Source organism: Pterocles gutturalis, unplaced genomic scaffold (assembly GCF_000699245.1).
Source record: "Pterocles gutturalis isolate BGI_N339 unplaced genomic scaffold, ASM69924v1 scaffold29836, whole genome shotgun sequence".
NCBI lineage: Eukaryota > Metazoa > Chordata > Aves > Pterocliformes > Pteroclidae > Pterocles > Pterocles gutturalis.
In genome coordinates, this window is record NW_010098766.1 from 8,062 (window position 1) to 27,260 (window position 19,199).

The 19,199-nt window shown below is 36.1% G+C and overlaps 1 protein-coding gene across 1 annotated transcript in view; it reads right to left on the reverse strand.

Annotated features, from left to right (window-relative positions):
- Positions 1-1,966: 1,966 nt before the first annotated feature.
- The window catches only part of MKL2 (MKL/myocardin-like 2), a 54,298-nt gene continuing 37,065 nt past the window's right edge, over positions 1,967-19,199 (reverse strand). The window contains 9 exon segments of the mRNA XM_010074024.1: positions 1,967-2,720; positions 4,688-4,748; positions 5,872-6,009; positions 6,317-6,472; positions 9,227-9,382; positions 10,739-11,764; positions 13,854-14,007; positions 15,567-15,814; positions 17,280-17,420. Of these exon segments, the coding sequence (XP_010072326.1) occupies positions 2,182-2,720; positions 4,688-4,748; positions 5,872-6,009; positions 6,317-6,472; positions 9,227-9,382; positions 10,739-11,764; positions 13,854-14,007; positions 15,567-15,814; positions 17,280-17,420 (2,619 nt within the window). The 3' untranslated portion in view covers positions 1,967-2,181.

The following is a 19,199-nucleotide window of genomic DNA, read 5'->3' on the forward strand; positions in this document are numbered from 1 at the left end:
AATATGATGAAAAGGAATGCAAAAAGTTGAATGTATTTGTTCAGTGTTATTGAAGAGTCCTATACCATCAAAATTTAAGGCAGACAGTCCATGTGTAATATTGTACTCAAATATTGTAGGCACAGCAAGAAGCAATAAGGAAGTATGTCTTTCAACTTTGTCTTTTATTGTGAAAATCTCCATAGATTGTTTTTCTGTACTTAGTTTCAGATTAAAATAAATCCTTGCCTGTAAAACTATTGAAGATATGATTTAAAGTGCTGGTAAACTGATATGATGCAAACATATGATGCCAGTTTAAACCCTGAATTGATGATACAATCTCAAGCCAATGGAATTCTGCAATATTAGTAAACCAGACTGTGTTGCATATTTGGAGACATAAATTTGCAGTTAATTCTACAACATTTTCTGACAAAAGTATTTTGGTTGATGTTAACATTATTGTGTTTTTTTTTGGGTTTTTTTTTTTTTTTAATGTGATACAGGTTGCTGAATATTTAAAGCTACCTTCTGTTTTCATTATTTCTTTGATACATATCATTAAGAAGTAAGCAAAAGCTTCAGGGAATTTTTTTAATTAGTTCCTACAAAACTTTATTTTTGAAGGTTGGTGGTGAGGAAGGGATTCTGCAATGAGATCTGTTTTCAGACTAGAAAACATACCATGTTTCCATTTTTCAGGAAATAGGGGACTGTTTCCTTTTATCTTAATTTAGGAATTCCCTAATAGGAACGAATTATAATTTTATGTTTGATTATCAGTCTATGTCATCTATGGCAACATTTAACAGCTACTACCTGAGAGACAACTGTAGAATTTAAAAGCATTTTGCTTCTGTTTGCATTTTTTCGTTCGTTTTCCAACTACTTTCATAATAGACTCTGAAGAAAATAACTAAGCCTTTAAAAAAAAATTCATGTGCTGTGTTGTGAGGTAAGAGCTTAATTTTTGCTATTATCTGTTTCAGGTATGACATGCACCTTCCTATTACAAAACAATACATCCTGATACTGCTATTTAGAATTCTCACTGAGCAGCTTCTCTGTTTAGCTTCCCTGATGTTATGTAGTGGTAGACAAAGCTGTTCAATAGATAAAGTATTCATTACGAAATGATGGTTGTCTTGTTAGTACTGCCGCCTGCAACTCGGTCTGATCCTACAAACATCTTTTATTGAGGGCATTGGGACTATTCTTGCATAGATGCTTGCAGGATCATATTGTACCCAACAGCATTAATTAAACTCTTCTACTTCCTCAAACTGTTCCAATGTGCTGAGATACTGGAATCAATGACCTAACAAATATCCTCAAACACAAAGTAAATCAGGATATTTATATTCTTTCCATTATAGTAATCTCTTGTTTGAAGACCACTGTTCCCCTCTGTTCACAAAAATAAGCTATACAAAGTTAAAAGAGTATACAAATAACTGTCTGATATACACATTAAAACCTAGCTATTAAATCCAGAGAATTTCTAGAAAATTCAGTGTTCTCAATATTACCTGGCATAGCTACAGTGGATTTCTTGCAGTTACACTTAATATCCCTTTGGATGCAGTTAAATTCTTCCCTCATGATTAAAGAATGGGGGAAGAGTTTTAAAAACCACAAAACCCAAATATAAAAACAACTTGAACAAATTAAGAGACTAGATATATGAAATTTCACTGAACCAGCCAGTGCTTCTACTTGCCTTTGCCCTCACAATTCATTTTGAACCTGGCTCAGGCTATCCACAGGAACAATGAAGTGCAGTGATACCTCACCCTCCCCCAAACATTTGCTCACTGTGTCAAAACAGACAGTTGAAATCTCACTTTTTCTTCTCTAAGTTTAGCCATGTTATGTTGCTTATTTAAGCATTACAAAGTCAGAGACATAACTTCTCTTAAATATTTGTGATGCATTTACCTTGGGGTACTTTTAATCAGTAAGTACAATCATCCTTTCTTGACTTGTGAAATACAGCTTTCAGAGGGCCCTGATCTGCATTACTGATAGGAGCATAAAGTACTTCACTGTTGTAAACTTGAAAATCAATAAGGAATTAGCTTCAAGCATTTGTTCTTCCAAACATTACTGTCTTAATTTATCTTAACTGCAATCAGAATGGTATAATAATGGACCTCTGCTGTAAAGAGACTTGCAGGTCGTGTTCTCATTGGCTATAGCTTAATCCCAGTGCAACTGTAGATCTTGCGGATCTAGAAAGTCAGTGGAAAACACGCTAGGGGCAGTAGAACTGAGAGGAGTGAGTCCAGATGAAGAGCTGGGCATTGTAATGTCTAGCCATTCCATATTGTCCAAATTGGTATCAGGAAGGTCAAGGGACAGACAAGAATTATTAGTGGTAAACTGTGGGTCGGATGTTTCCATGGGTGAATGAGAGTGATCTAAAATGCTGGAGTTATTAAGCAGATCATTCTGGAGGTCTTCAATTAAAGAAAATGACTCTCTGTCTTCATTACTGCTTGTGAGTTGAGGAATTTCATTACCTGACGGTAACGTTCCATCCAAGAGGGCTTCAAGTTGGTTTTCCAAACTTATAGACAAGCTGGTTGTTGGTTCTAAGGACACAGGAGGAGGGGCCATTTGGATTTGTGGTGGTGGGCGGGATATCGCTGTATTCACTGGCATTGTAGTGATGTTGGCTGTTACTGGTCTCATTTTAGAAATGGGAGATGGTTCCTCCTTTATTGGAAGGGAAATCTCTGTAATAAAAAAACATCCACTATTTAATTCATAAAAGATAATCACATATATCCTCAGGCTTACAACTTCTACCCCTTTTTTGCCCACTTTGAGATGCATCCCCAGTGAACTCAATGGAGTAAGAGTCATTTTGGTGTTCTGATAATACAAACACTACATATATCAGACTATGTCAAGTATTTAATGAACAACAAAGTATCTTAAAATGAGTTCCAGAGTTCTGCTTTCAGTAATAGATCAGACAATTACATTCTTTATATTGAGGAAAAACCGAACAATTTTCTAGATGTTTGCTTTACCTCCTTCATGTTTATAATTAGAGTAATTATGGAACCAACGCATTTCCTCATTTAGAGGAGAGTACTTGAACCAGCTTTCAGTTCCATCTCTGTTTAGTACTGTGTCCACCTTGATGAATTAGAGTCTAAGACATCAGTTGATGTGATTAGAAAGCATTCTAGAATCTGATTCTAGAATCTAAAACGACTCTTATGTTAAGAAGGTTCCACATAAGATGGTGGCAGTAACAATAAAAGGAAATAAAGTAAGTTCCAACAAATTCTTATATGCGAGTTCAGTCCAGAAATAAGATTAGACAGATGAGAATATGCAAATAAATCCTCTAGCACAGATGTTGTTTCTGCGAGCACAAATATACGTGATAATATATTTCGCAACGGTTTTCTAAGCAAAAACCACATTCTTAAAACCTGTGAGAGCATCTATTAAAATGATTGCTTAGTAAAAGCAAAGCATTACTAAATAGACCCTCTCATTTTCATGAAGTCCATTAATAAACTAAACATTTTCCAGTGTAGAACTCGCTTACGTAAGTGCAAGAGCCCTGAATGCTTTACTTTGTTTTTCATAAAGATGATCAAGAAATGTTTGCTTTTTTATGGCAACTTCACAAATACGAAACAGTTACTACCTTTAAGATCAAATAGGTTGAGTAACATAACACTCAAAGCAAATATTTAAGTAAGCACACCAATGCGTCCTACATCTTCTGTTCCAGAGGTAGGACTTCTTCAAACTACCCATACAATATTTTAATAAAAGCACTGAAAACATTTCTGAATTGAGCTTGAGTTGTTCACTGCACTGGTCACTTATCTCAGTCTGTCACTGTCTACTCCATTTTCTTCATCTGACTTGGCAATTTGCTTTGAAAAAAGAGAAAACACTTTGATGTTTAGAATATGGCTAAAATCTTCTAATAGCCCACAATCAGTCACTTATATGTCCTGGCATTCACTGCTGTCAAGATCCTTACATGACAGTAGTACAGAACATTAAGTTAATTGAATTGCTTGGCACCAGAACATTTCCCAGTATTGTAATGTTGTCTTAGTCTACAAAGCCTAATTATGCCTAAAAGCCTCCTTTTACTGCCAAGCTACTTTGTATATTTAGTTATTTCAGTTCCTTTCTGATACCTCTCTAACTGACGTAGAAAGTTGTTATTCATTAATGTCTCTATGTAGGTCATACATACTTTTTCCAGTAACGTATCTTTGATTTGACGTTTAGAGTTGATAATACATGGTTATATTTAATGAAATTTTAGTACCATGCTTTACCTCCTACATTATTCTATTTTTTGTATAATGTCAATATACATTATATGGACTTGCTCAGGTTTTCCAGTTTTGATAAAATACATCTATGCTAACCTACAGTGTTATTCTAATTGTTTAAGTGCTCTATGGATTATTGCAAAGGTCTGACTGGGCTAATTTAAAGCAGAGAAGATCCACAGCAGAATGACTCTATGTATTTCGATAAACGTTTTCTTCAATAAATAATTATTGAAAACTTTCAGAAATACTAGTTTCATCCAGGCTGGATAGCTTCTGCCTCCTCTCCCTGGAAGACTTCTTTCCTTTCATTCCTTTGATTTTAGCACTGAGTTTTATTATCAGGTTTTAAATCTCTACATCACACAAGATGTCAATTAGCTTACCTCCACTCTTGATGAGAATATCAAAAAGATCATCCATCTGCTGACTGTGTGCACTGGAAATCTGTAGTGCATGAGAAAATGGTTATTCTTTTTCATGTTGCATTTTTTTCTAAGCTGTTTGATCCTAGCTTCTCTCAATAGCACATAAGTACTAACCTACAATCGAGACTAAAATTCTTCATATGAAACTGTCAATCTAGAAAACAGATAAATAGTTTGGAGAGATACTTGTAATCCCTGTGAGTGATTTCAGTACAAAGGAATAAGGAAGAAAACCTGAAAAGCAAGACAAAGATTTAATGAAGGCAACCTAGAAGAGAGATGCAGAAAACTAGGGATAAGAAGGAAGATTACTAACCCTGTTTTGTACCAGGGTAAGTATGTGGAATTACTGCAGGACTTTGGGGGGTGTACCCTGAACTCTTTCTCTCAGAGATATCCTGCGAATAGCCATCATGTAACATGTATTTTGTTAGGCATGGCTTTTTTTTTTTCCCTAATCTGTAGATTTTTTTTTAAGGGGGGGGGGGGCAGAGTTTTCATCAACTGTTTATCTGTTTGTTTTAAGCAGCCACCTTCTGAATATCTGAACCTTAAGCAAAAGATAACAAAACCCCCACAAACCTGTTATTTCAAAAATTGTTTAGAAAAAGTGGAGACTTTTATGATGGTCCTAAAACTAAAACTGTTTTGCAACATTTGTTATACTCCAGAGATGGGAAGTAATTTCTCATCAGGAGATCTAGCTCCTGAAGAGAGGCCAGTGGGGTGGCACTTCACTAACTGGTAAAGATAAGAGTCACGAAAGAAGACCTGTGTGCCTTCATGGTGAGGATGTCTCACACAGGCCAAAATATTAATATATTTTCTCTTTTAAGTCTGAAGTTTGGTATCATACATCCTTGAGACAAGTCAGTTGAAGGCTAGTTATTGTTAAGTATCAATAGCAGCACTATCCCAATTATATGTATCACCAACTGGATACCATAAGACTTCTTTACATGCCTGTTGCTTTAATAAAAAGAACCATGGAACAGGAGTCCTGTAGTTAAACACAGTTATGAAAATATTAACAGTATGTTAGAAAACCTTGACACCAAACAAGAAGTAAAATAAGCAATGGCTTTGATAAATTCTAAAGAAAAAGAATGTTTTTAATAGACTGAACAGAAGAAAATATCTACCTCACGCTGTGATGTCTGAATATTGCGCGTCTGTTTTATGGCCTCTTCATAACGAGGAGGATCTTTTATCTTGGATACTGTGTTGTTGAAGAGAGATTGCTGAACAATGTAAGGCTGGGCCTGAGATGGAGAGCCAGGCTGTGTGAAATAACAAAATAATGACTAAGCAATATGTTTTAGTGAATTCAAGATGTATCAAGTTTTATAGATTATCCTATTTTGTTGTACCAAAATGTACGTATTTATGAATAACAATCCCATAGGTATTCAGAGGGATAAAATAAGTCTCTTTCTCACACATACACACATATATATATATGCACATTACTAAAATCTACAAAATTCTTCCTCAAGTGAACAGCAGTATGTTGTAACATAGTCACATGTTATTTAAGAATAATAATGTAGAACTGAACTTTATGAAACATTGTTAGGCTAATCTTACCTTAGGAGTAGCAGGTCCATTCTGCATAGAGGTAACCTGATTACTGCCAGTGTGAATGTTAGAGTTTGATGTGTTATTGATAAAAGATTGTGAAGGTGTCGTAACTGGTGCAGTCTGATAGGAAAATACTGTATTTGATGTAGTAGGTGGAAAAACCTGTAAAGGATTAATGTATCAGTCTTAGGTTGTATCTGATTTTTTAAAAATAAACAACATTTGATAAATGACATTAATTAAGTTTAAGACTTAAACACTACTTGCGTAAATTCCCTATTAAAGGAATGTTTTTGTACTGATTTTTCCCTCCAGTGGAATAATGTGTAAATCTAGAACAATTACTCTTCAAAAGAAACTTTGTGCTGTGACATGCTTTCATTCATCACTGATAGCTAAAAATATCTTCCTGTGATTTTCCAGGAAGCATGAGAAAGTGTAATATAATTTTTCCAACATCCATTCAGAAGAGTATGTAACAGTTTAGTACAGTATGCATGATTTCCCCACCTAGTGGACAGTCAATAAAATTAACTTATTTGTTTACTGGTATATAAATTTTTTCTTTCCTCAACTGATAGTCCATACACTCATTGCAAATTATTCCAATCAGTATCCTACTTCTCATATTTCTAAGTATGTATGAGTGTATGAATGCATAAGACTGTTCTTTTAAATTCAGCATCACTCCCACATACCTTCATGACAAAGGTGTGACAAATGCTAGATGAGGCATGGAGATAAGGCTAGGATGAGCTTTGTGGAATACAGTCTGAATACCAAATTAAGTCTCCTGTGAGAGGGCTTACTACAGTTTTTGTTAGCCACCTGGATCATCTGTGTGAAAACCGTTAAACTTTCCAGCTGTCTACCATTGAGGTGAATGGCTGTGAAGGTGTCTCCTTATCACAGAATAAATTGAAGAACAAGGGCCATGCGGTAGCTAGAATGTGAAAAGACACCTCAAGTGTGTAGGAGAAAATAAATGGAATTATCACCTGGTTTGCATAAAAACCTGAGGTACCTGAGAAAGTCTAGATGGACTCAAGGGAAACCAGTTCTGGAAAACAACTATTTATGGAGGTGATCACTATTAGGAAGACCAACTTCACTAAAAAGTGTTAAATTAATAAGTACCATTATGCTCTCACAGCTCATTAGCTCAATCTGCCTGCTGAAATATCCAAGCCTCATGAAATGCAAACAGCAGACAGGTAGATCTAATGCTGAATGCATGAAGACTGTCCTGATCTATTGTATCACATCAGTATTTTACATTCTGATATAAAAAACAGTGCAATTACGCTGTCTGGTTTCCCGCATAAAAATGGCAGTAGATATGTGAGAAAAACAGCTAGGATAAGCAGGCTGTTCAGCTCCAGGGTAGCCAGATGCAGACTGAAGTCTGCTGGGAACTCTGTGGTCTCCATGACAACTGATCTGAATAGGGAGAAAGACCAGAGGGTACAATTCTTGGTTATCTCCTGCAGTCATTTCCAAGGAACTTCTAGACAGCAAAGGAAGCAAATTGCTAGTCTCTGGCGCAAGTACATGCCTCCGGATGACTGGAAAATTTCTATATGGGACCGGTCACATTAACCTGGTACAATTAGCCCCTCACAACATCCCAGAGAACCTGGATGAAATCTGCTTTTTGGATGTATGTCAGTTTTTGACTTCTGTAGGATAACCTCAATGTCCATGAAATTCAACAGATTGAACAAGCAGTCTGAAGAGCAATGATGCTCATTTAGTTGTGTTCCCTTTATTAGCCAGCTGTCTAGAGAACGGCAGGGCATAATCATACTTCTAACACAAATTCTTATCTGGAGCAAGAGCCGTAGCAGAAGCAGAGTAGAGAACACTGCACAGGCAGAAGCTCCAGATCACATCAGAACACGAGTTTTATGATGCACTTTTGTAAAGTGAAATATAAACTTTGAAGGCTGAGAGATTTTTTACCAATCACATAACATACTGTAAAAATTACTCTCTTCATCTTGAAATTTCAGTTGTTTCTGAATTATCCTTTCCTTGGGGCAGGCTGAAGAACCTTGTTCTCCTAAGAGACAGGAGCCTTAGGTTTGTTAGCACTGATAAGGAAGTGGTCAAGGTCCAAACCCACTCTCTGAGTTCCTAATTATAGAGGTCAGGCTGGAAGAGGCTCAAAGGAGGAGAAAGTCTTCACTTTTGTGATGACTGGTGCTGATGGGTTGGTATCAGTTACCACATGAACATGACTGGATTGGCACTCACAGCCGTGCATTTAGTGCTGATGAACATCTGTTTTGGAATGGGAATTTTCAGAGCTGATTGTTTTGGGTAGAGCAGAAGAGAAGGATCTCTCTCTGAACCATTCCCTGCATTCCTCCGGAAGAGATGTATCCTAGGTATGTGGGGTTTTGACTCACTGAAATTGCTATCCTCAGTATTTGAGTCCATAGCTTGCTTTGTAAGTAAGGATGAAATCAACAAGGAAAGTGGGAAAACTAAAAGGAACTCCTATAAAAGAATAAATCTCTAAAGCCATAGGTAAAAGCTTTCTTCTAAGAACTGCCTACAAGAATCTTCCATTTTGAGCCAGTGGCAAATAAGAGAAACTTACTGGAATACCTGGTATACCACTTGTGCCAAGCATGAGGAAGAATGTAGTAAGAGTGGTGCCATAAGAGTACCATTGAGATAAAAAGTCTTTAGCTTTATGTGTTTGTTTGCAACTGAAAAATAAAAGTCCTGCGCGTACTAAAATTTTGGAAAGCAAAGGAGTTACAAACCCATTGTGTCACACGGTACAGAGATGTTAGGTGACTTGATCATTTATATATAACGTGGATGACACATAAAAAGATTCTAAAAGCACTGCCTAGAATTAGATTATACAACTATTTATCTTACTGCTTATTGCTATCCACAAACCTTTCTGATTTGTTGGGTCTGACCAAGTGCATGCTGCGTGATGGTATTTTGTTTTGATTGTGGAGTATGCATCTGAGGTGCTGTCTGGACCAGGCCAGAGGAAGAAATAGGAGCAGGTATTTGTGATGGGGTCTGTATTCCACCTTGTGATTGAGCCTAAAGGATGAAGATAAAATATTTGCATTATTCATATCTCACTGTAAATTACATCATGTAAAAATGTATTGCATAGATTATGCAGAATAACAATTGTATGTATTCTGGGAAGGACAAGTGTGAACTATGTCTAGGAGACAAAATTTTTACTCTGTTTGGTACTGGTGAGTTCCCAGGTAAAAGGTGGTGTTTATTTTGCCAACAGAGTTTAAAAAAGATAAAGACAAACTGGAGAGGGTCCAGTGGAGAGCAATGAAAATAAGAGATAGAGAGAGCGTAACCAGTAAGAAAGAATAATAAGAACTGGGTCTGAGTAACCCGAAAGACAAAACTGATGATGCAAGAAAAAGGTTGTTTTTTAGAATATCATAGTAGTTTTTAATGGTCACTGAAAGGCAAGAAGCATGTCTAACCTCAGGAAAGACAATTTTAGCTAGTAGTTATGAAAACTTTCTGCAACACTGTGGAGTGAAATGCCAGAAAAAGCTGCTTAAGGTTGTTAACAGAATTCTATCAGGACTTTAGAACGATTTAGACAAAGATGTGTCTGGGTGCATAGCCACCAGGAATAGCTCTTGCACTGCGGACTGTGGGGACCCTCCCCATCAGAATTTTACAGCCCTTCTAGGTATTGCTAAACGTGATGGTGCACATGCTAACACCAAAGCCTAGGCCCATGACATGCCACAACAGCTAAGTAGATGCTGGAGCTGAAAAACACTTTGCTGGCACAATAACCCTGTGGGTGACAGGGGATTTCATCTAGTTATGTCCTAGTAATGCCACTGGGAAGTATATGCTTAATTCTACCTTAGACCAACAGGTTAAACTGTTCCAGCTTGTTCAGATTACTCTTATAATTCTTTATTTATAACCTATCTTGGTTTATGCTGTATTTATTCACTGTGATACTATACCTATAATCAGCCTAGAAATAACATTTGTGTAACCATGGCTTCTTTTTATAGCTCCACTGGAGTTCTACAACCTAGCATTCATATTTTTAATATAATGAGCCATCACCACAGAAGGAAGTTGAAACACACATTTTGCAGACAGGTATACCTCAAAATAAAGTATTGGGTTTGTAGCTCTCTTATTACAATTTGGAGTTAACAAAATGGTTGTTAGTGGCATATGCTGATAAAATCAAAACCAACTGTGCATAGAGGTAGTTAAATGGTAATGCAATTACTCTTCAGGAGAAAGTATCTGGGAACAAAAGTCACAAAGAAAGCAAGTACCAGAAGAAGTTAAAGAGATGGGCTCTTAAGTTTGTCTACTCTTTTCCCTAAAGCAGAAACAGGCTTAGCTTGATTTTTAAGTTTACATGATACAAAATAAAAACACCCTTACCTGCAACTTTATATTTCCAACTGGTAACTGCACTGCTGTGGTAGAATTTGGTCCCTGGATAGACAGTGGAAGGAGCAGCTGTGCAGTTCCTTGGGTAGTTAATAAAGCTTGAGGTTGGGCAACAACTGCAGTTTGCGGCTGTCTCTGTGGATTAACATAAAATTGAGAAATGGCATTCTGAGGTTCAGCTTTGGCCACAGGTATCTCCTGCTTGATAACAATGGCCTTTTTGGCAACTGGATTCTGGCCACTAGTATATACTGACTGTCCTAAAGAATGACTAGCTACAGGTACAGATTGACTTGTACTAGAGCAGTCAGTAAGAGCGTTTTCATCTTTGACAGTAGCACTGAATTGCTTCTGTTCCAAAGCAGCTGAGTTACCAGAAGTCTGAGACTGTTGCTGTTGTCCCCGTTTTTCAACCTCAAGTTGCATTTTCAGTACTTCCACAAGTTTTTGCTCTTGTTCCAGTTTCCTTTTGAGCTCTTCAATCTGCTTTTCTTTTTCTTGAAGCTTGCGGTCCTTTTCTGCTACATCAAACTCCATGGTTGAGATGCTTCCACTGCTGCGATTCTGATTATCATCACTGGTATTTGCTCTTAGTGGTGAAGTACTTAAGAACTGGGATGGTGACATCATCGTCATCATTTCTGTGAAAGTATCTGCCATACTGGTATCATCTGTGCTTAGACTAGATTGTTCTGAAGGAGAGGGAGATACAGGCAAAGGAGGGCTAATGTTTTCAGTATTTGCTACTTTGCAGCCAGGTCCGGTAGATGTTTTTTCTGGAGGAAAGGTGGATATCGTATTAGCCACTGGTTTATTTAGTGTTGCAACAGGAAGTGCCACAGTCACTTCCCCAGTGTTACCTGTGACCCCAGTAGAAGTAGTTACTGTAACAGAGCTACTAGTAGCAACCCCATTGTTATTAAGGTCTTGATAGGGTTTCAGACGCTCAATAAGATCTGTTTTTGTTCCAGACACTGGTAATCCCCTCAATTTCAACTCCATTTTAAGTTCTGCTACCTGAAATAAAGCACAATAGTAAACAAATAAAATATTAGAACTTATTTATATGCATTCTACCTTATTAACTCTTAGTAAAAAAAATTATTTTTCAGTGTATTCACTAGTTATTACATCTCTGGGTTCTGACAGTGTGCATGATCCATGTCCATATTTCCGTGACCTGCTACTTACTTCCATTTCAGTGGCCAAAACCTTAGTAGTCTTCAGTTATCATACAATGAATAGTAGCAAAGTTATTCTGGTTTTTAATAAATATTCAAAATGGGAAAATGAACGTACAACTTCAATTCTGAACTAAAAACTTCTAAAGCAAACCTGTAGATGATGAGAGCAGTGCAGATAAAAGCACTGAACACTAACACGCTGAACCCCCCTTTTTTTTTTTACACCATCAAGACGGATAGATCTATTTTTGAGAAATTTTATCAGCTCAGTTGGATGATTCAATAGACCCATCAAACACAAAAGGCTATCTCTGATTAGCAACTGAACAGTTACAGCTATGTGCCATCTGGGTTTCTTTTACAAACATAAAAAGTATAAGCAGTCAAAATTAATCAAATTTCTGACAGACAAGTACTCTCAATTTTCCAATAAGCCTACACACAAAGTGAAGGGCAAATGTGTTGAATGTAAATTAATTCTGTGCTTCAAAATATCAATTAAAAAAGAACAGTCACAATGAATCTTCTGTTTATGATATACATACACCACATCTCACTGTAGAGTGGGCTAGGACTACCTCTAAAAGAACAAAAAGTAGTGACCTCAGTAATATTTCAGTACTTTGCCAGTCTAGAATTTTAAATCATAGGTCTTCATGATTTGGAAATGATGAAAAATCACAGCCATCCATTTGCATAACATCTCTTAAGAACCACACAGTTAAATCACTGTCTACCTAACAATGATTATCAGCTGTTTCCCCCAGTCTGGTATGCTCTACACGTGCTTGAGAGTGCATTCCAATTTTTCTGTTTTTCAATAATGCATTTCTGAATTCTTAATCGGAACTGATTTAGATGATTCAATGTTAAAACCACCAGCAGGTCTGCAAGTATGGCTTATGTTACTGTTACCACATTAGCAGGAATACCAATAAATTATGCAGAAATGGTTAAATGAACAGATTTAATCACTGCAAAGCACATATTCAGATATTAACTTAAAGTTTGAAAAGCTTATTTCAAACACTGTTGTTTGAATTGCATTTTACAGACTTGTTTCATATTAAAAGACTGGCTTTAGCTGGTGACAATACATTACTGTCTTAAGAATTCAATCTTCTGAAACTGCTTTTTTTAATTCCTTCAAGTCTAAAAGAATTACTGCCATCCCTCAGAAACTCAACACCTTGGTAAAGGGAGAAATGAATACACTGCCCACTAGATGTCCCTACTCCTTCGCTCAGGTTTGGCACATTCGTGTAGGTGCTAGTGAAATGATCTGAATCTAAACCCCCACAAGTTTCTTCACATTGATTTTCATTAGACCCTCACAATATTAATTCTGGTAATGTATTTCTGAAGGAAGAAAATCCTATGCAATGCCTTCATATTACAGTTTAAACAGAGTTTGCATAGTTATTTACAATTTCAAGAAGCTATTCTCTTTTATTGGTGTTATTTCTGTGTTGGCTTTATAGCAGTGACCTCGTCTGAATATGTTATTATTAGGGCATCTTTTAATTCATACTGCTTACCTAAACCTCTTCATTGATATAGTAAAATTGTCATGAGGAAATTACTGTTATTGGGCTAAACTTCACATGAAGTGCACCTCCATAGTTTACCCAAGGTGTCAAATTTTGTACCTATACAATCTGTCTGAAATTCTTCCTCTTCTAATTCTTTGGGAAAGAAATGTCATTTCTAGAACATATACATGTGAGGAGGCTAAATCAAAATAAATATTTAAGTTCAGAAGAGTCGTGTATGGAAACTTTAACAACCTTATTCTGAACAGTTAAGACAAAAGTACAGTTTTCATTGGTAAATAATATCTGGGTTTATTCTTGACAGTAACAGTTCGCAAGTTATGACCTACGGTGATGCACAGAAATGGACAAATCACTCTTATTTTTTACCTTCAAGTCATCCAAGCTTGAAGGTAGAGGTCCCGGTTTCCGGCTAGGAATATTACTATTCTGTCTTGGTGAGCTGGCAGCTGATGCTGGTGTACTGTTGTTCAAAGTATTCAGTGGCGTATTCCCATTGTTACTCTGTTTGTCATTCAGTTGCCTTCAAGTGATAAGAAAAAAGGGGACAATAATGTCAATGCTAAATATATTACGTTTTCAGTCAAGAAGCTGTGATTCTGAATCTAGTGTCTATCAAGTTAATGAACAAATTAATTTTTTTTACAAATACATATTTAACGTATGACATTACCATTAAATATTTTCAGTAAAATAGCGCAGAGAAGAAAACATAAGAGAGTAGTACATTGATATTTCATTTTCTCTTCAGTTAAGCATACTAAGCATACTAATTTTTGCTTCAGAGTTTTTATTATTGTTGTGGTGTCCCTGAAGGATACTATGGATTGCAGAATCAGTTTATACAAATTAATCATCAGCTAGGGCAACTAGTTACTTTTTCGTTTGACATTAACTAAAAAAAACCCACAATATTGAACCGTGTGTATCAATCCTACATACACGTCCAATGTTCTTATGTACTAAGGACTGATGTGATGGCAATTTAGTCTGAAGGTGATGCATTTTTAACAGCTGTACTCATAAGAAGAATCTCATACAAGGATCTCAAACTAAAAAATTTTAAAATGCCATAATTTACACTAGGTACCATAAGTCAGCTCTTTTACTTCGTTCAACTGATCTATGAAGAAACATCTCAGAAATGTCAGTAAATGGAACATAAGAAGCGTGGGTAAGCAGGCAGAAGCATCTCTAGTCCAAATGTTAGGATACATGGTAGTTATAAATATAACCACAGATGGTATCTTTAACTTTTGTAGCCTCACTTGCTGAGGAAAAATAACTCAGTAAAAACTCATTTAAAAAAACCAGTTGAAACTCATTTCAGTTTAGGGCTGTGTGACTGCAGCATCTTACTCTGTAAGTACTTCTAGGAAAAGATTGATCTTAGTGAGAGAGAAAGAAACTCTGGAGACAGCCAGCTTCTCATTCTGCTATCGGGTTCTGGCAACTCTTTTCTGACTGCTTCTACCTATAAATCAGAAAGTATACTTCTTGCTGTTAGAAGTGCTAAAGATCAACACTGATAAGCATTAGAGATGAGGCTATAAATACAAATTTTACCTAATTTAAAATTACTTTCTTCTTATTTGTAAACTGCAAAAATGTGGACTGTGAAACTGACGTAAAAAGACAATAGAAACAAAACAATAGTACCTGTCTTTGTAAAAAGCCACTGTTTGTGAGCTTCTCTTTTGCCTTGCCTACCTGTATCATATTTGACTGAAAATGGCATCAAAACTTTCTTGCTCTCGTGTAAGCGCTTTTGAGTTTCAAATTATGCATCTAGTTGGAAAAATGCATCTGACAGGTAGGAGGTTCTGTTTCCATGTCATGCAAAAATAGCTACGACCACTTAAAGGCTTATCAGACTTCAGGAGTATTTTTACAAGAGAACCACCTCATCACCTTGTTGTTAGATGTGGCAAATAATACCAACAGGGATGCACATTGTTATTTAGGTTTTCTTGGGTTCCAACTGTCTCTTAACATTTGCAAAACACATTTACTTCTAAAGCATGAGTCCGTAATTCATGTTTATATCTTTTCTTTAAAGGACACAAACAATGCTTCACATACTTCAGCGGTGCAGGTAGAATTGTCTGGTAGTTGTAGTGTTGTTGCTGTTGGCTCAGGATCTGCAGCTGCAGAAACAGTTGCTGCTGTTGTAGCAGACGGGCATAGTTGGAGTCCATCTGTGGCTCATTTTTCTCACCTTTCTGATCAGGTGGAATATATTGATGATACTTCAATTTTTTCACCCTTGGCTTAGGTTCTTTACACTTCTTGCTCCGATGCTTATCATTTGGGTTCTTTGGGTGGCTTTGCTGTTTAGGGATGGAAAATATTAAAAGAACTATAACAGACATCTAATTTACAAGCAGTTATGCAGGGTACAAAGATAAAGCATACAGTAGCACATTTACTGCAAAGAGTTGCTGAATGCAATTATCCCTGCAAACCTGCCCAAAAGGATCACTTACAATCCCTGAAAGTTAACATATTCCGGCTGGTTTACACCATGCACAAGAAGGGGTCATTAAATCACAGTTTGTGAATGCTTTGTAAATATATGGCACAAATGAAGCTAAAGGATTCTTCATGTCATGGCAAAGAAGTATTCTTCTTAAACAGGTAACTTCAAAGCCACTTAGCACTTTGTACAAGTAAAAGCTATTACCTTAAACTCCATCTGTAAACACTTGCAGCTCAGAGGTACTTACAGGTCTAGATTAAAAGCATGGACAGACAGTCCTATAAATTACAGGATTACTCCCATGAACTTTCAGCAGTATCCCTATTAGCAATACCTGCACATGTGGTAAAACTCTCTTCCTTTACAAGCTCTTTGAAATTATTTTGAGTGAAAAGTTGAAGGCAGTTACCTAGTCCTACAGAAGGTATGGAAGCAGATAGAAAGGTATGCCACAGATAGCCTGTTTTGGGGCATATCTGAATTTGTCATTAAGGTCCTGCTTTAAGTAAGCTGGTACAAGTCCAGCGATTTCACTGGATAAGCCAAGGTTATACTAGAAATTGATTATTAGATGTCATCCTTATAAATTTAACCAAGAATTAATTTCATGTAGTTAGGTAGAAGTCTACATACACATAGTCATTGCACAGCTGAAGACCTTTGGCAAAGTTGCTGAAATGAAATATTATAGACATCTTCCAACACAACCTTCTCTCTAATTATATTTGAAAATGTTTTCCATGCTGCTGGCTAAGTCAGTTCAGAAAAGAGAACCGAGTGTGTTCTTCTGGTATTAAAATATAAGGATACAGTTACTTCTCTCACACAATGTGTTCTGCTTATACAACAAATGAACTAATAACATAGTTGTGGAAAAGGAGCAATGCTGTTCACTGCTTTGGTTATAGGTAGGCTATGAATGCAGTTGCTTCTGTTCTTATTAGATTATTCTCCATACAAAGCTAGATTAAAAAAGATTAATTTCATGAACAGAAAGTAGAAACTCAATATTGCAAAAACCTATTGTCCTTATCTCTTAAAAACTTAAATGCATAAGTCTGCTTGAAAACTTTTGTCAACTGTACTGTTAAGAACCTCTTGAAATAATGAGCCAGTCCCTACAAGTGTTCCTGGTTGATCTTAGCATACAAAAGGTTTCAGTGAACAACCCAGTATGTTCTCCTGAATGTTAATAAAAGTGGTTGATAGTTATAGACACTGTAACATTATTTGTGTATTTTTTCATTAAATATAGCATTGGAAAAGAAAATAGATTAGGAACATAGTCCTCAAATGCCACTATTACAGATACCTACCTTTACTAACGTTGGCCCAGGTTTCACTGCAGATACAGTATTTGTGGTCAGGGTGGTTGTAGCAGTAGAGCGTGTAACATGCTGTTCAGTGGTAGAGGGAGTTTTAAGAAATTCAGGAACTGGAGAGGTTAAAGGTGGATACTAGTATTAAAAAAATATAAGGAAAAAGAGAAACATTAAAAACATCCACCATCTGAATAATTGAAAAAACGTGAAAAGGTTAAGATAATTTACTGTTACGTCAAATTCACAAAATATTTTTAGGAGGAATAGTGAAAACAGGACTCTTTCATGTACATGTCTACAAGTAATCTATAGAGACACATTTTGGCACACTTCAAATATAGCAAATAGGAAGTCAGGGTAAGAAACCACTTTATCTTATTTTGCATTTTAACTTCTGCATGTAAATGTATCCAAAATCTGTTTTTACTAATACAGGATTTACTTCTAGTTTCACCAAAGCAAAACAGTAATCGATTTTAATTTCAGTTTTCATAGTATATCATGATAAATATTTTTTCCAACATTAACATTTTTCTTAAATTTACTGTTGTGCTTTTCTGCAGGTAAAAAGAATGATAATCAAAAAGGTTTTATAACAACATACAGAAAAAGCCCTCAGGGAGGGCTTTGTTTTCATAACCTTCACAATGTTGTATCAATGTGCAGAGTTCTTTTCTCCTTTTAACATATATGAAACAAATAAAGAAATATCATGAAAACATTTTCTATTTGTAAAAATTACTACCCTGTCTGTCTTACAAAATTCTAAAAAAAGCTGAAAGGACTGTTAGAAGTGACCTCATCCATTTTACTTAAACTGCTCCTAACATGTATTTGTCTCTGGCTGGTAGCCCAGAATCAGATTAACTAATTGATGCCAGTTCTTAACTTTATAATTGCAAAATTCTTCTAGAACTGACAGCTGCCATTAAAGTACTTTTGCTCCTGGCATAAGGATAAAAAAGACATCTTCTCTTCAAGGCAGTCTGTCAGAGTTACAGGAAAAGGATATGTCAAATAAATTTATTTTCATGTTAGTGTTACCGAGCTTTCATAAATGAAGGCTTCAAGAACCAAAGAGTTACAGGTTTTAAGAATATAATTAATTTCTAAACTTTTATATGCAACTAAATACAGAAAAACAGTTCAAACAAAATGTTGTTTATAACTAAAAGGAGAGATAAGGGTTAAAAATAATTAAAGGAATAATAGAATGTATTGTTAGCAGAGATACAACCATTTGTTATTACTCTGCTTGAAGCAACATGAAAACTTTACCCTAGACAGGCTACACATACTGAATCAGCCTACTGCAGTTACAGACCACACTGCGTTCGTTATGGCTATAGAATTGAGGCCTTCACTATTTTCTGTCTGTGAAGTCAGAATCTTGTGTACCCAAACTAGTACTGTCAGAAAACATCAGCATAGGAAAATGAAATTCTTGTTTCAGAAGGATCACGTAGCAGCAGAGCAGATGTATTTTGAGGAGACAGCCTCCTATAGTATTTTCATGGTAACCACACCTCTGACTGTGAGAGGAGGTGCATTTCTTCTGCATTTGACTGCCAGCACAATTATATTGCACCACTATGCCTACCAGCAAATTCCAAAAAAGTTTTCCTGCATAATAACCAAACTTCACTGAGCTTAACGCTGTCGTATCAATTTTTTCTTTGCTGAAATTGTTTCTGATTTAAAGCCTATTTCCTTCTGTACTGAAAATCCCTCTGATTGGATACAGACTCTGTACATAAACAGATCTCAGCCTGTGTTTTTCTAGCTATACAAATGAATTATTTTCTCATAGAAGAGATTTTTAATTCTCCGATCACACTTTGCTGCTTGTGTTACAGCTTTCATTAGTCTTTCTTGAATATAAGTAACTGGAAATGTACAGGATAGTCCATGGGG